This window comes from Arachis ipaensis, chromosome B7 (genome assembly GCF_059453495.1).
Source record: "Arachis ipaensis isolate K30076 ecotype BB chromosome B7, ASM5945349v1, whole genome shotgun sequence".
NCBI classification, from domain to species: Eukaryota; Viridiplantae; Streptophyta; class Magnoliopsida; order Fabales; family Fabaceae; genus Arachis; species Arachis ipaensis.
In genome coordinates, this window is record NC_142442.1 from 119,581,760 (window position 1) to 119,596,231 (window position 14,472).

Genomic DNA, 14,472 nt, shown 5'->3' on the forward strand with positions numbered 1-14,472 from the left:
ATAGGAGTGACAATGCTACTATCACAATGTCCAGGATTTGGGGTAGTGAAGGAGCTAAGAGTCCTCCTTGTTGGTGGATCATTAATGACATTGTGGGCAATAGCATTATTGTTGTTGTATTTCATATTGAATTCCTGCTCTTCCTCATTTTCTTTTTCATTGACTTCTTCAAATTAGTGGTCTCTAGCTTGCTTTCTTTGTCGCTAGAGAGTTCTTTCAATCTCTGGGTCATAGAAAATAAGCTTTTTATCTTTATTTCTCTGCATAAACATACAAAAAATAAAGAAGAAATGGAATTTTTCACATCAAAGAGAGGTAAACTCCAAGTGAGGCAACTAACGAAATTTAAATAAACGGAAATAAAAGAGTCTAATATAGGTAATCAATTAACGGGTAGTTGTTAATCATAATTAATCCCGGACAACAGCGCCAAAAACTTGATGCGGATTTTCAAAACCATAAATGATACCATGGGAGTGGGTTATCGTTCCTACGAGGATCAACGGATTAAACAAACAATAGTCAATTGATTATTCTAGTTAGACAAGCACAAACTTAGGGTTTCAATAGCAAATAGCATGAAAATAGAGAGTTAAACAAGAGCAAACTAAAATTGATTGAGAAAGTAATATGATTAAGAGAGTTAAGGTTTTAGAGATGTTGAAACTTCCGAAAAATGCTTTTTACTTTTCATCTTGATTAAGCAATGATGTATCTATGGCAAATCATTAGCAATCAAACTCCAATTCTTTGATAATTCAATTTCTCTAATCCTAAAAAATTATCAATTCCTTGATTAATTGATTGAGATAAAAGGTTATGTGCTTTCACTGATTCAAAAATCACACAATTGATTTGTTGTCACTTATCAAGTCCAAGTCCAAAACTTAAAAACCATGAGAAGAAGTTTTCAAGGTTAGTCAATTAATTAACTTTTTCAAGAGATTAAAAGAATTTAAGTCAGAAGAGAATTATTTGTCAACACTTCAAATCATTTGGATGAAGAACGAAAACTTTTCCTTATGAAAACATCAATGCATTAATCAAGATAGAAAAGCTATAACATTAGTCCATAGAAACCAATAGAGCTCCTAACCTTAACCAAGGAGATTGGTGACTCATGCTTTAAAAGAAAACCTAAAAAAATTATAAATTATAAACTGCCAAAGAAGCGAAGAGGGGCCAAGCCCGTATGTGACTTCTCTCCTTATATACTAAAACCTAAAACAAAAACCTAAGCATTAAATGAAAATTCAATTAAAATAAAAACTAATCAAATCTTTCCAATTAATCTTCAATTCTTCTAGTCATTCAGGTCCATGACTTGATGATTCAATCCTTGACTTGGTGGTTCATTATGGGCTTGAGGAAAGCTTTCTTTCAACATGTGAACTTGGGCTTTTGGAGGCGTGTGGCACGCCCAAGGTTAGGCGTATGGCATGTCCAATGGGGAATCAAATTGGCCCTTTGGAGTTCTGGCTAATGTGCCATGCCTTGCACTTGCGTGTGGCATGCCCACTTTTTCTTCAATTATAGGAGTAGTTCCAACCACGGCATGGGACATGCCCCGGCCTTGGCATGTTGCACGCCAAGTTTTCAAAGTCACTGGGTCATGCACACTCTAGGCATGTGGTATGCCCCCATCTATGGCGGCGTGTTGCACACCAGCTCTAGGCTTGAGGAGACCTTCGAAGGCGTGCCAAAGCTGCATGCACTTGTATGTTGGCGTGTGGCACGCCAGCTTCTTGAATTATCTTGAATCTCCTTCTTTACTGGGTGTGTGACACACCTCTTCCTTGGCATGTTGCACACCAAGTTTTCAAGGTTACTGGGCATGCACACCCTGGGCGTGTGACATGCCCCATATATGGCGTGTTGTATGCCCTCCTTGAGCTGGAAATTGTCCTTTGGATTCCTGGCCCAGCGTGCCACGCCCCTATGCTGGCGTGCTACACGCCAAGTCCTCTGCTTTAGCTTGTGTTGGCATGTTGCATGCCAGTTCTCTGCCTCCTAAAAGATGCATTCCTGGTTGCTTTCTTTTTTTTGTGCTTTATTTCTCTTTTGTTATCATTATCCTACAATTAACAAGAAATCAAAGCACTCAAAGTACTAATAGAATAACCTTAAAAATTACATAATAACTAAGCACAAAGTCATCAATTTTCTCCAAGAATTACCAAAAAAAAGTACTTAAGATGCTCATACATCGAACAACAGAAAAAAAGCCTCTTCAAACATTATTGTTCAAGTCAAATGCATTAGATGAATCCATTTCTGCGGTCTTTGGACAAAACAATTGGCTCTGCCTTGGGATTATCATCTCTTCATCTTTCATATTCTTCCTATTACTTATTTCCATCCTAAGCAAATATTATATATATTCAATTGATCATAATTCAAACCTTAAATTTCCATACTTTTCAAGGGCCAGCTTGAGCATGTTATTCATCTGTGTATCTATAGTCATTAATTACAGCTACATCTGTTTTTATCTGGAACAAGAAACAAAATATGTATATTAAGCATATTATAATCGAATGTACAATAGCTCCATCATCAACTTCTCCAAGCACAGTATGTTATGATACTGACAAGGAATTAAACTCTCTAACCCACCAATCCTTTGTCGATGCAGTTAAAGTACAATATGGCAAAAGACCATACATAAAGAGTAAGATATGACTTTTTGAGATGACCATTTTTTTAAGTTCAGTTAAATATCTTTTTCACTGAATAAATAATACTTTTTTGTTGGAATTTGTAAGTAAAACCTCAAGGAGAAAAATTTCTTTCTGTGATAAAAATACTCTCTATCAAGTGTTGGAGTTCTTGTCAGTGGCCCAAGTGAAATGAGACATGAAGTAGCATCAATATGTAAATCTTGCTCCATAGAAAACCTGCTTTGAATATATTAGCTTCACCTAGTGATTGGTGTGCTTGAGTTTCTCCTTTTTATATTTGTATTCTCTGTCCTAATCTCATATCTCCACTTTTATAGTCTTGTATAATACAATGAAAAAAAATAAGAGCAACAAGTTTTCAATCTTTTAGGTCTATAAACGTAAACAATCATATATTCGTCGGTTTAAAACCAACTCCCTTAATTCCGTGGAGTTCACTTTTCAATTGATAGGAACCAAACCACCAATTCTGCATTTTAACCATGTATTTATAAAAATCATACTACTTTTTTTTGTTAGGGTACAAATTATACATAACCAAGACATGCGCCACAAAGATGAACTTATGATAGTAGGAAGGGTGAACTGACTGGTTTCATTGATTTGCGACGTTTTGGTGGATTTTCTTTGACAAACATACTCAAATTGAGGATATTATTAAATTCAAAAAGAAAATCCTAAAATGGATTAATTTATTCTTGATATCATAACCTAAAAACTATTCATTACGTGTTCTACGTTTTTTTTTAACAATAAACAGTTTTATATGTTGTCGATGTATAAAATTTTAGCATTTAATTGCAGAACTGATCTGAATTAACTCATATCATCTGAACAAATTCAGGATAAGCATAAGTCAAAAACCAGATTCAAGGAGAACATTATTTTGTCATGATCTAAAGTTATGCTACCATTAGCCTTCTTCACTTCAAACAAGTAGATGATTAATGAAATTATATTACTAAGCAGAAGCCTTTATTTCACACAATTTAAAGCATGTTTGAATAGGAGATATTTAGATTTTAGACCAAAAATGAGTGAACATGTCATGAAATGCTATGGCCCTCTCCAAAAATTCTACATCTAAACAAAATATTTAACTAAGTCTAACCAAGTTGTTATAACCGCTTTTTAAATCACGTACCTTCTCGTTCATCGTTTCCTTCTCTTTCTTCTTCTCCTCCTCTGTTTTCTCCTCCTCCTCCTTCTTCTTCCGTTTTCTTTTCCTTCTCATTTTCCATTTCCTTTTCTTTCTCCTCCTCCTCCTCTTCTTCTTCTTACTACTAACATCTCTATTGCTATTTTTTCTTCTCCTTATTTTTTCTCATTTTTTCTTTCGTTATCATCGTCACCACCACCATCACTATCTTCTCCTCCTCCTCTTCCCTTTTTTTCATTTGATTCTTTTTTTCATTCATTTTCCTCATCCTCCTTCTCCATCATCATCATTGCTATCATTATATCGTCATCGTCATCTTTGTTGAGTTAAGAAATTAACTAAATTAATTAATGATGACAAATATTATTTTATTGGGCTAATTAATCAATAAATGTTGATTATATCTGATTAAATATTGCAGGCCAAAATTCATTGTTGCAGCAGCCCAATATGGAACAAGCTGAATCTATCTTTGTGGGCAACAATTTCAATCAAAGTCCAATTACAAATAACAAAGAAATCAAACGGGCTGAATGAAAAGAACCAACCCAAGTCTGAATTCATCTCTTAAGCCAATCCCTCCAATTTGCTTCCAGTAAAGCAACGTTCACTTTTTTCTCTTTGGTAAGAACTCAGAGAAAAAGAGAGAAAGCTTAGTTCCTAAACTGTTCATCAAAGAAGAAAGAAAGAGAAGGGTTAAGTAAAAAAGGTTGAAGTCTAATCACCCACATCAAACCATATCAAGATAAGTCAGAAGCTAAAGGTGATTCATTTTCTTCTTCATGCATCTTATTTTCTTCTCTTCATCTTCAACTTTCTGCCAATCCAATTTGAGATACATGGGAAAGATGATCTCTGCTAAACACTGCTGTGAATCAAAAGCCAAGATTATTTCTTGGGGACTAAGTAGTATCTCAAGAGTTCAGATCTGGTCTACCATTGAAAGACTGTTTCTCTTTGCTTCCATGAGGCTTTCGATCAAGTAAGAGAAAGTCAGACTCATATTTCTAGTTTGGGGATTAACTGGAAAAAGTGATATGGTAAATTGGTAGCACACAGCTCAAGGAGTTGACCTAAGAGAGAGAGACTCAACAACATGCAAGAGGATACAAAAAGAAAAATTTTGTTTCTGCTGAAGCAAGGAGAAATAACCAGTATTTTGAGGTTTATGTTCTGAAAAGAGTTCTCTGAAGAAGTTCATCAACTTGGACAGTGCTTCCTAGTCAAAGGAGCATTCCACCAGAATAAGGAACTAAATCAGAGACAAGCAAAATCTGGTTCATCACATAGCAAAGAGGTTGTTGAAGCATCAATCTCCTTCATGTTTTATAGATTGTAATTTTTCTTTTTAATGTTTATCTTTCTATAATTTCTTGAGGTAAAAAGCAGAATGAGAGAGCTCAAGTAAAAGCCTAAGAGTGGAAAGAGACAGAGAGAAACACTTGAGTGAAAAGCCTAAAGTGATTTCAGATTTCTTTAGGTTGATTCTGTGTCTTGTATCTTGTACCAGTGAGGTACCCCTTTCTTAATTGGGTGAGCACTAAGAGTGAAGAGTTAGGTATTAGCATAACCAAGTCAAGTTAGGTTAGAAATTGAGAGTGAAAGGATTGTGTCAATCCTGTGGAATTGATGTATGTAATACTTTAACTATAGTGAAAATTCCACCACTGTTGTGGTGGAGACTGGATGTAAGTTGCATTGCACAAGGCAACCGAACCAGGATACATGATGGTGTCAGCTTCTCTCTTCCATGCTTTGTTCTGTTTTCTGATATTCATGAGACAAAACAAAATTGTCTCATAAATTTTCCAATGCTGAGTTCAAACAGATTCAGATCGAAAGTTTGTTTTAAAGGGTTAATATATCAAAGTTAAAAGAAGGCCATAGATTCAACCCCCCTTCTCTAAGCCTTCTACAACCTTCAATTTTCTTTATCGTTATCATCGTTATTATTATCGTTATTGTTGAATTTTTGTCATATTAATGACATTGTCTGATCCAAAATTAATTTGAATGTGTTTTTGTTCATGATTCAGTCTTGTTTATGTGCTTGTTTTTTAACTGAGTTTATATGTCGCAATCATTAAGTAATTTCAGTATAAAAACTAAGAAATTTATGTATATTTATTAACAAATTTTGGTGTATTTTTATTCTGATAAGTTCTGCATAATTCAAAACTCAGCATAACAATGATGGGTCCAACCCTTCCTTCTTCAAGGTAAGGGAGAATATTATCTATAACCTGACTAAAAAGTACATAATTTATCCGATTATTCCTGCACATTTTTGTGCTTTTGTATCAAAGTTTCGGTGTAAAAACTAAAAAATTTATGTGTATTTGTTAAGAAATTTCGATGTATTTTTATTCTGATAAATTCTGCATAATTTAAAATTCTTTTTCTTCCTCTTTCTTATCTTCTGCTACTTCTTCTTCTTCTTTTTCATCATCATCTTCTTTTTTTTTCTTATTTATCATTTCCTTCTTATTTTACATTCTGAAATTTCTTCTTGTTTTACTCTCTTAATAAGAATAAAAACAAAAAAAATACAAACAAAGAAGAAAAGAACAACAATGCTGCAAAATTACTAGGAAGAGGATAAACCTACATTCATTGAACTAAAAGTAAGAAAGAAATAAGAAAAAAAAAGAAAAAAAAAATACGGCATTAAAGGAGACATTTTTTGCTTTTGTAGTAAGGTTTTTGTGTAAAAAACTAAAGATTTATAAAGATTTATGTATATTTATTAATTAATTTTGATGTATTTTTATTATGATAAGTTCTGTATAATTCAAAATTCTTCTTCTTAAATAAGAAACCTACATAGCAGACCAAGGACCCTTAGCCCATTTGCGTTGTGATATTGCTACTTTAAGATCATCATGAGTTCACATCTACAACATTGCTGCAAAAGAAAATGCCGTGCTTTTTCAATATGCTAGTGTTATAGCATAAGCCAAAAACCAGATTTAAGGAGAACATTGTTTTGCCACAATCTAAGGTTATGCTACCAATAGCCTTCTTCACTTTAAACAAGTAAATGATTAATGAAATTATATTACTAAACAGAAATCATTATTTCAAACAATTCAAAGCATTTTAGAAAAGGAGATATTCAGATTTTAAACAGAAAATGAGTGAACCTGTCACGAAATGCTATGGCTCTCTCCAAAAGAGAGGACTGTATTTCATACAACTTGTCTTTCACAAAATCCACCAAAATGGAAGGCTCCATAGAGATTCCAAACACTTTTCCCTGCTTCCCATCCCAGGAACATCTCTCCTGGATATCATGACACTCTCACTTGACACATCATGAGGACCAATTTCAATTCTAAGAGGATCACCCTGAAATGAGAAGGTGCATATTAGGTAAGCACAAGTAGAAATTTAATTTGGCAAGAGTTTGCATTAAGCCACCAGCAACTACTGCATCAGATTATTTATATCAAGCATCCAAGTTTAAGAGAAAACCCTCATTTCCCAGAAATTGAATTTCCATCCAGGAGTTCTTTGCTCTGAGTCATCTAGTATTCTAGTTTAACTTTAATACCTGCCGTACGAAGAACTTCTTTTACAGAAAATGCTGCATTTAGAACAACCACTTTTTCTTCATCCTTCTTCCAAATAGGTACAATTAGCACCTAAATGAAGCAATGCATATCATTAAAAGTATAACCATCAACTGAATTAAATTATCAGCCAAGGTGAAAAATGTTCCAAAGGATAATCCCAAACCAGTGACTTAACGTGACTTAGATGTGCAGCACCCTAAAGTACCTGTATCGGAGCAAGCCTTGGTGGAAGCATTAGGCCGGCATCATCTCCATGGGTCATGATAATGCCTCCAACAAAACGTGTACTAATTACCGATGATGTTCGCCAAACATGCTGCATTTGTCCAGTCTCATCTAAAAACTGCATAAGGATAAATCTTGAGCATCTGCATCTGATATAAATACTTGAAAAAAAAAAGGTCTGCAAATATAACAAAGTCAATCAAAATTTGAGGGTAACTGCCCAGGTATCATGGAAAGCAAAAATAGCAAATGAATAAAAATAACTAGTGCATTTAAGATGGGGAGAAGGAGCATAATTTCTTAAAGAAATTAAGTAAATTGATAAAAACAAGTGAACTTCACACCAAGAAAACATTTTGCAGATCTGCAACTACTAAAATGTCGTTTAAATACCTGTGTTCCAAAGGCACGAGAAAAGCTCTGGACAAGATTGTGGCTGGTTCCGGCTTGCAATGCTTTCTTGTAACCCATCATGACCTCAATTGTATAGGTCTTATTAGCTCCAACGAATGTTTCTACTTTAGATTTTCGACCTGCAATAACAGATATTGCAGCTTGCTCATAAGCAAATTTGGTATAGATGTCAATCATCTGTATAGCCTGCAGTTGAATCGAAATACTTACTAAGATCACAGTGATGTAAGTAGTGAAGACACTAAGGCTTAACATAGCGAAGATCATGACCTCGTTTTCTGCCTCTTCAGGAATTGCATGAGCAGGATGGCCCTCTTGCCAAAGAAACTCAAGGGTCCTAATAAATAGTTTTGTGCGCATCTCCCATCTTGTGCCATTTGCCCACTGCATCATATTCATGTGTCAAAAGAAAGTCACAAACTATCCAATCACATAAGCAGACAAGTGTCTAATCACAAGCACAACAGCGGAAACATTTACCTGATTAATCAAGAGAGGGAGATCACGGTAACTTTAGAAACAATTTTGGTATGGCAGCCTATTTGATTGGAAAGTTATATGAAATTTTAGTACTCCTTAATTAAAAGAAAAAGAAAAAGTTTGTATATAGAATTTTACTGTAATTAAGAAGAAAAAGGAGGAGTATTAAAATTCTGTTTGGGCTAAAATCTTTTCATTTTATTATTTTAATTTGAGTTTATTTTATATTTAGATTAATATTAAATTATTATAGAATTATGATAAAAATAAAAAATAAAAATGTAAAAAAATTATATTATTTACAAAAATACCTTTAATAAGATTAATCTATTTAATCACTTAAATGGACAGGTTTTTTACTTTAAAAATAGACCTTTGAAAAATAAAACTTTTAACACACTCACTTCTATTAATATGGGATATATTTATATTTATCATTTAGATTATCAACGAAATAAGACTATATTTTGTAGTATATTTTGAATTTATTCAAACTGTAAAAGTGATATAATTTTAAACAATTTGGATAATATTAATTTGATTTCTATCTTTCAATCTAATTCAATTTTATACAAATAATTAATTTGTATAGTACCAATTTAAATTTATTTTTTAAATTATTTTGATTTAATCTAATATTATTTGAATTAAATAGAATTATATTCTATTTAAATTTAAATTTTTTAATTTAAGTAACTCATTCAAATTTTTAATACATATATTTAAATAATATTTTAAATTTTTAATACGTGTATTTATATATATATTTATTTAAATAATATTCAAATTTTTATTAATAATAACATATTTTACTCTAAAATATTTAAAATTTAAATGAATATAATTTAAATTTTTTAAATTTTAAACTTTATTATTTGGATGATATATAATTTTATATATTTGCTAATAATTTTTGTTGGTGACTTAAGAAGGATAAATTTAAAATAAAAGAAAAAAACAAGCCTAGAAAAAATTGCAAGCCTAAAACATCACTACAGACAAGCATTTTGAAAGTTTGGTCATGTCATCAACCATTCAGTGTTCTCAACTTTTCTTTTAACTAAGTTAATGTACTCCCTATTTTAAACTATCATTTTAGAATCATTTCAAATTTTTAAGTGTAAAACAAATAAAATATTTATCATAAACTAGGTTTCAATTTTAGTGACGCCGATAACAATTTAAAACCTCCATGGTACTAATTACTAATGATTAAATTAACAAATATTTATTATAAATTATTTAAATAATAAATTATATTGTAAAATAACAAAAAAAAATATTTATCGTAATATTGTAAGTTTTACGCAACAAAAAATTATTTTGTTTTTAAAAGTTTAAAATTGTTTCATTGTTTGTACTAAAAACTAATTAAACGTTATAAGTTTTCACTGTATCAAAATTACATTTTAATAAAATAATACATACCTTTATTTTTTAATTATATATATCAAAATTAACTACTAATTAATTAAATAAATTAATTATTAAAATTAATTATTAATATAAAATATATATTAAAATATATATATTAAAAATAAATTAAATTACACATATATTTATATATAAATAAATTAATAATTAATTTTAATATATAAATATAAAATACATATTAAAATATAAATATATATTAAAAATAAATTAAATTATATATATTTATATGTAATACATTAATAATTAATTTAATAATTAATTTAATATATAAATAATATTTTTATTAATTTTAGACAAAGATTTTTTTTTTTACTAAAATCTTTGTTGAAAATGGTTAAGTGCTCTTCATAAAATCATAGAGGCCTGATACAATTTTGGATTTGTTTCCAATTTTCAAAGCCATACTATTCAAGCCGTTTTACTGGTTTCCTTCTGAATTATCTCCAAAGTTCTCTATCAATATCTATCTCTCATTTGAGCCAAACCTACGGCAGCATAATTGTCAAGTATATAACTCATAAAATAATGCTCATCATAAGTTGCATTAAAATTTTATTTCAAGTATATAACCCATCAAATTATGCTCATATAAAATTGCATTAAGATTTGAAATGCATAATTTGATACATACATAGTGAACAATCTCAACTCACAACTTCTACCTAGTAAAAAAAACTACACAACACGTCCATCATTCATTGAAAAAAACGGCGAACGCGGAATAACAACACGTTCTTATTAAATTACGACTACTATATAACTCCTAGAGAGACACACAACAAAACCAAAATACACACCATAATACAATAAAAACCCACATATGAAATAATAATAGTACTAATCAAGCGCGGCGGCAGGATGCACAAGTGCAACCTGGGCCACACTTGCAGCCAGCTCCAGCAGCAACTGTCTTGGGGCACGTGCATGGGTTGCACTCACAGTGCTCTCCGCACGGGCATGTCAAGTGTTGAGTCCCACCTCCACCTTCATTCCCACTTGCACACCTGTCGAAGTTGGTTCTCGTTAGATTAATTGAAATTAATTAACGGGATACTAAGATGAATTATTATGAATACCTGCAGGTGGAATCACCAGGGCAAGGAACTGAGCAACCACACCTATCATTACATCTTGTACCTCCTTTCATTGCTGTATCTGCCATATTTGAATATCTTTCTCAAATGTTTTTCTACGTTTCGAGAGTACTCTGTGTTCCCTTTTTATATATGTCTTAGGAGATGTCATATGTCATGTTAGCTTTCTAGGTGGCACGCAATAACCTTGACATGCAATTCTTCAACTGAAAACATGTTGAGTCATGCTGTATCCGACATAATCGGATCTCTCTTTCAAATGTTTCTCCACGCTTCGAGAACGCTCAGAAATGCCATATGTCTTGTTAGCTTTTTAGGTGGCAATAACCTTAACATGCAAATCTTCAGCTAAACACGTAGATACGAAACGTTAGATAGGATTAGGATAAATTTTTGCTGAATCAACACACTTATCCGTACAAAATAACAACATCAATATTATATATGACCAATAAATATTATTATTTTTAATGAGTACTTAATTAATAATAATTTATACTTATATTATATATATTTTATACACAAAAAAATTATAACTTATATTTATATTTACTAAATTTTTATATATGAATTAATACAATTTATACTTATAAATCAATATAATTTATATTCATATTTTTTAATTAAAATTTACACACATAAATTAATAAAATGATAATTTAGTATTTATACTAACTAAATAATAATTAAAAATACTAAAAATTGCTAGTTTTTAAAAAATTCTCAAATAACAATTTTTTTTTAATAAAATGATAAACAAATTTTTTAAAATTTACATTTTGAATAAATTAGTTCCTAAAAAATATCAATAAAATATTTTATTCTAAATTAGTTCTTAAAAAAATATTAATAAAATATTTTAAGATAATAAATATAGACATATTATTTTTAATTAGTCTCTATAATTAAAATAAAAAATTTTAATTGAAATTAATTTATTCATATTTATTATTTTAAAAAATTTATTAGTATTTTTTTAAAATTAATCTATTTAAAATATAAATTTTCTGTTTATTTACATTTTTTTATTATATTCATATATCATTTATATTTTTTTTAGAGTTGATCTAATCTTTAAATACATATATCTATTTTTTTTTTTTTACCCAAACGGTATCCTCCAATCCGACAGGTTAAAGACTAATCCGTCACAGATCTGAGCTCCATTTAAGGGTCTGCCTCTGGCCAATGAATTGCTACATGTACAAAGTGGAGTTCGAACTCCTGACACTTGCTTAAGCGGACGAGTGAGCTGATCACTCGACCAACCCAAGTTGGTTTACATATATCTTTTTTCTTTTTTGGTTTACCCAAATGATACCCCTAACCCGACAGGTTAAGGACCAATCCGTCGCGGATCTGAACTCCATTTAAGAGTCTACCACTATTGACCAATGAGTTACTGCATACACAAGGCGGAGTTCGAACTCCCGACACTTACTTAAGCCGACAAGTGAGCTGACTACTACCAATTCAAGTTGGTTTGGTTTACATATATCTATTTGACGTGTTTTCGTAGAAGGAAGGGTATGCTGTTGGGCCTATATTTTTTCTGACTCTATTCTCTTTCTGGTAGGCTCTCATATAAAAAAGCCCAAGCCCACTATAATGCAGCCAGGTGTCACTTATGTTGGACAATTTTACCATAGCAACAATATTTTTTGTTTAGTAACATTGTCTGAAGTATATATTTTTTTTGTCTTGATCTGAAAGTGTATGTTATATTATGTTTAGATTTTCTCTCTATACCAAAAAAAAAAAGAGAAGATTTTCTCTAAAGGCATCCATTGTTGAGCGAACTGTTCTGGAATGATTTCTAGAGGACAATAGTACAATACTGATAAAACGACTAAATGGGAACAAGCGTCGATTCTAGCGTGCAATTGCATTGTGGGATAGTCGTCGGCTTCGATAAATAATATAGTAAAAATGTGGACTCAGGTCTAATTAAGATAATTTTATTAATTAATTGATTTACTATAAATAATATAATAAAAATGTAATGAGAACATTGAGTTAGTAATTGATATTTTTTTTATTTGTAATTCTACTGGTGTTGTTGCTGAATTTGGAATAATATAGTTATGTGGATTGATTTCTGTTTGAATTTAAATTTAAAATTTTAATTGTAATTGCTCTTTCATTTTAAAATTAAATTTTTTTGCATTTAGCCAAACATCTAAAAGAAATAACAATTTTTTTCAAAAACTTTTTTTATTAACATAGATTTTCAATTTAGTGATAAAGCAAAGAATTAAAATTTCAGAAACTTTTATACTAATTTGGTTAGCATAACCTATTAAATTATCGCATTTACTAATACTACTAGTTTAATCTATAATTGAGTCTAGCAAACTACCATAAAATTGGAGAGTGGTGACTGTCCCGGGTTTATCTGAAACGTTGATTTGGGTCTGAACGTGAGGTCTAGAACCCTCTATATGGCAGCGTCTGACTTGTTTAGTACCGAAGTGCTGCCTGTCCGAATTTTTCATGAGGAGATGGGGGTTAATACCTAGAAGAGACTCCGATGCTTAAGTTAGTAAGAATTTTAGGCAGGTTTTTACTAGATTAGAACGAGAATTATACTTGGAGGGTGCCAGTGTATTTATAGTAGAGTTGCTTAACCACTTTTGTTGGAGAGATCTTATCTTTTCTAATAGATAAGTGTTCCTTTTATCTTAGGAGTTTGTTGAGATTCACCTTCTAGATGAGATAGAGATTTTAGGGGGCAGTTTACCTATTTAGAGCAAACAGGGCCTTTGCCCCTTGGGATCGGTGTCTGGTCTCTTTAAAGAGGTCGTGCTTCTCATGAGGTCCACCTTTATTGGTGGGTCTTTTATTGTTATTGGGCATTGATATTATCTATTGGGTCAGAGTATGAACAGTACCACTGCTTGAGTCCGTTCTTTCTAAAAGTCGGGATCAAGCATTATGTGGCTTCTGTCGTGGATATCGGGTTCAAACACTTCGGGTTACCTGACGTGTTCAAAATTTTGAACATTAGTTCTTTAATGATAGACGAACATTGCGCGGCCGTTTTGCCTCGAAATCTGCGCATATTTAATACAAGATCCGTTTGCTTTTGTCCTTTATAAAGGTCTTTTCGGTTCTTTGATGGGTGGAAAAATGCCAGTTAAGAATTTCTGAAAAGTATTTTCTAAAATAGTGTTGTAAGCACAGTCTTAACGGACGAAATTCTCACTATCAATTTAGAATTTGTGTCACAATTAATAATAAATAACCGGGAGTAGAATCCCGGGTTGTTTCCCTAAGAATTGACACAAGATGCAAATTATTGGTTAGGATTTTTCTGAATATTTTTGAAATCAGAAACGGAAAAATAAATAGCTAGGAATTAAAGCAATGAATAACTAGTAAGAGATGATAAGTAATCAGAATAAAAGGCC

The 14,472-nt window shown here is 31.3% G+C and overlaps 1 protein-coding gene and 1 pseudogene across 2 annotated transcripts; both read right to left on the bottom strand.

Moving 5' to 3' along the window:
- Positions 1 to 1,022: 1,022 nt before the first annotated feature.
- Positions 1,023 to 8,453, bottom strand: LOC107607542 (proline--tRNA ligase, chloroplastic/mitochondrial-like; annotated as a pseudogene). Its single transcript, XR_015892215.1, has 7 exons — positions 8,325 to 8,453; positions 8,034 to 8,240; positions 7,621 to 7,758; positions 7,315 to 7,484; positions 6,984 to 7,188; positions 6,664 to 6,745; positions 1,023 to 2,492 (listed from the first exon to the last, which is right to left on the bottom strand). The product of XR_015892215.1 is annotated as a proline--tRNA ligase, chloroplastic/mitochondrial-like (transcript).
- Positions 8,454 to 10,518: 2,065 nt separating this feature from the next.
- LOC107610050 (metallothionein-like protein 4B) lies at positions 10,519 to 11,182 on the bottom strand. Its single transcript, XM_016312116.3, has 2 exons — positions 11,045 to 11,182; positions 10,519 to 10,972 (listed from the first exon to the last, which is right to left on the bottom strand). Exons 1-2 carry the CDS (start codon positions 11,128 to 11,130, stop codon positions 10,810 to 10,812), a joined length of 249 nt encoding a protein of 82 aa, XP_016167602.1. The 5' UTR covers positions 11,131 to 11,182; the 3' UTR covers positions 10,519 to 10,809.
- Positions 11,183 to 14,472: the final 3,290 nt, after the last annotated feature.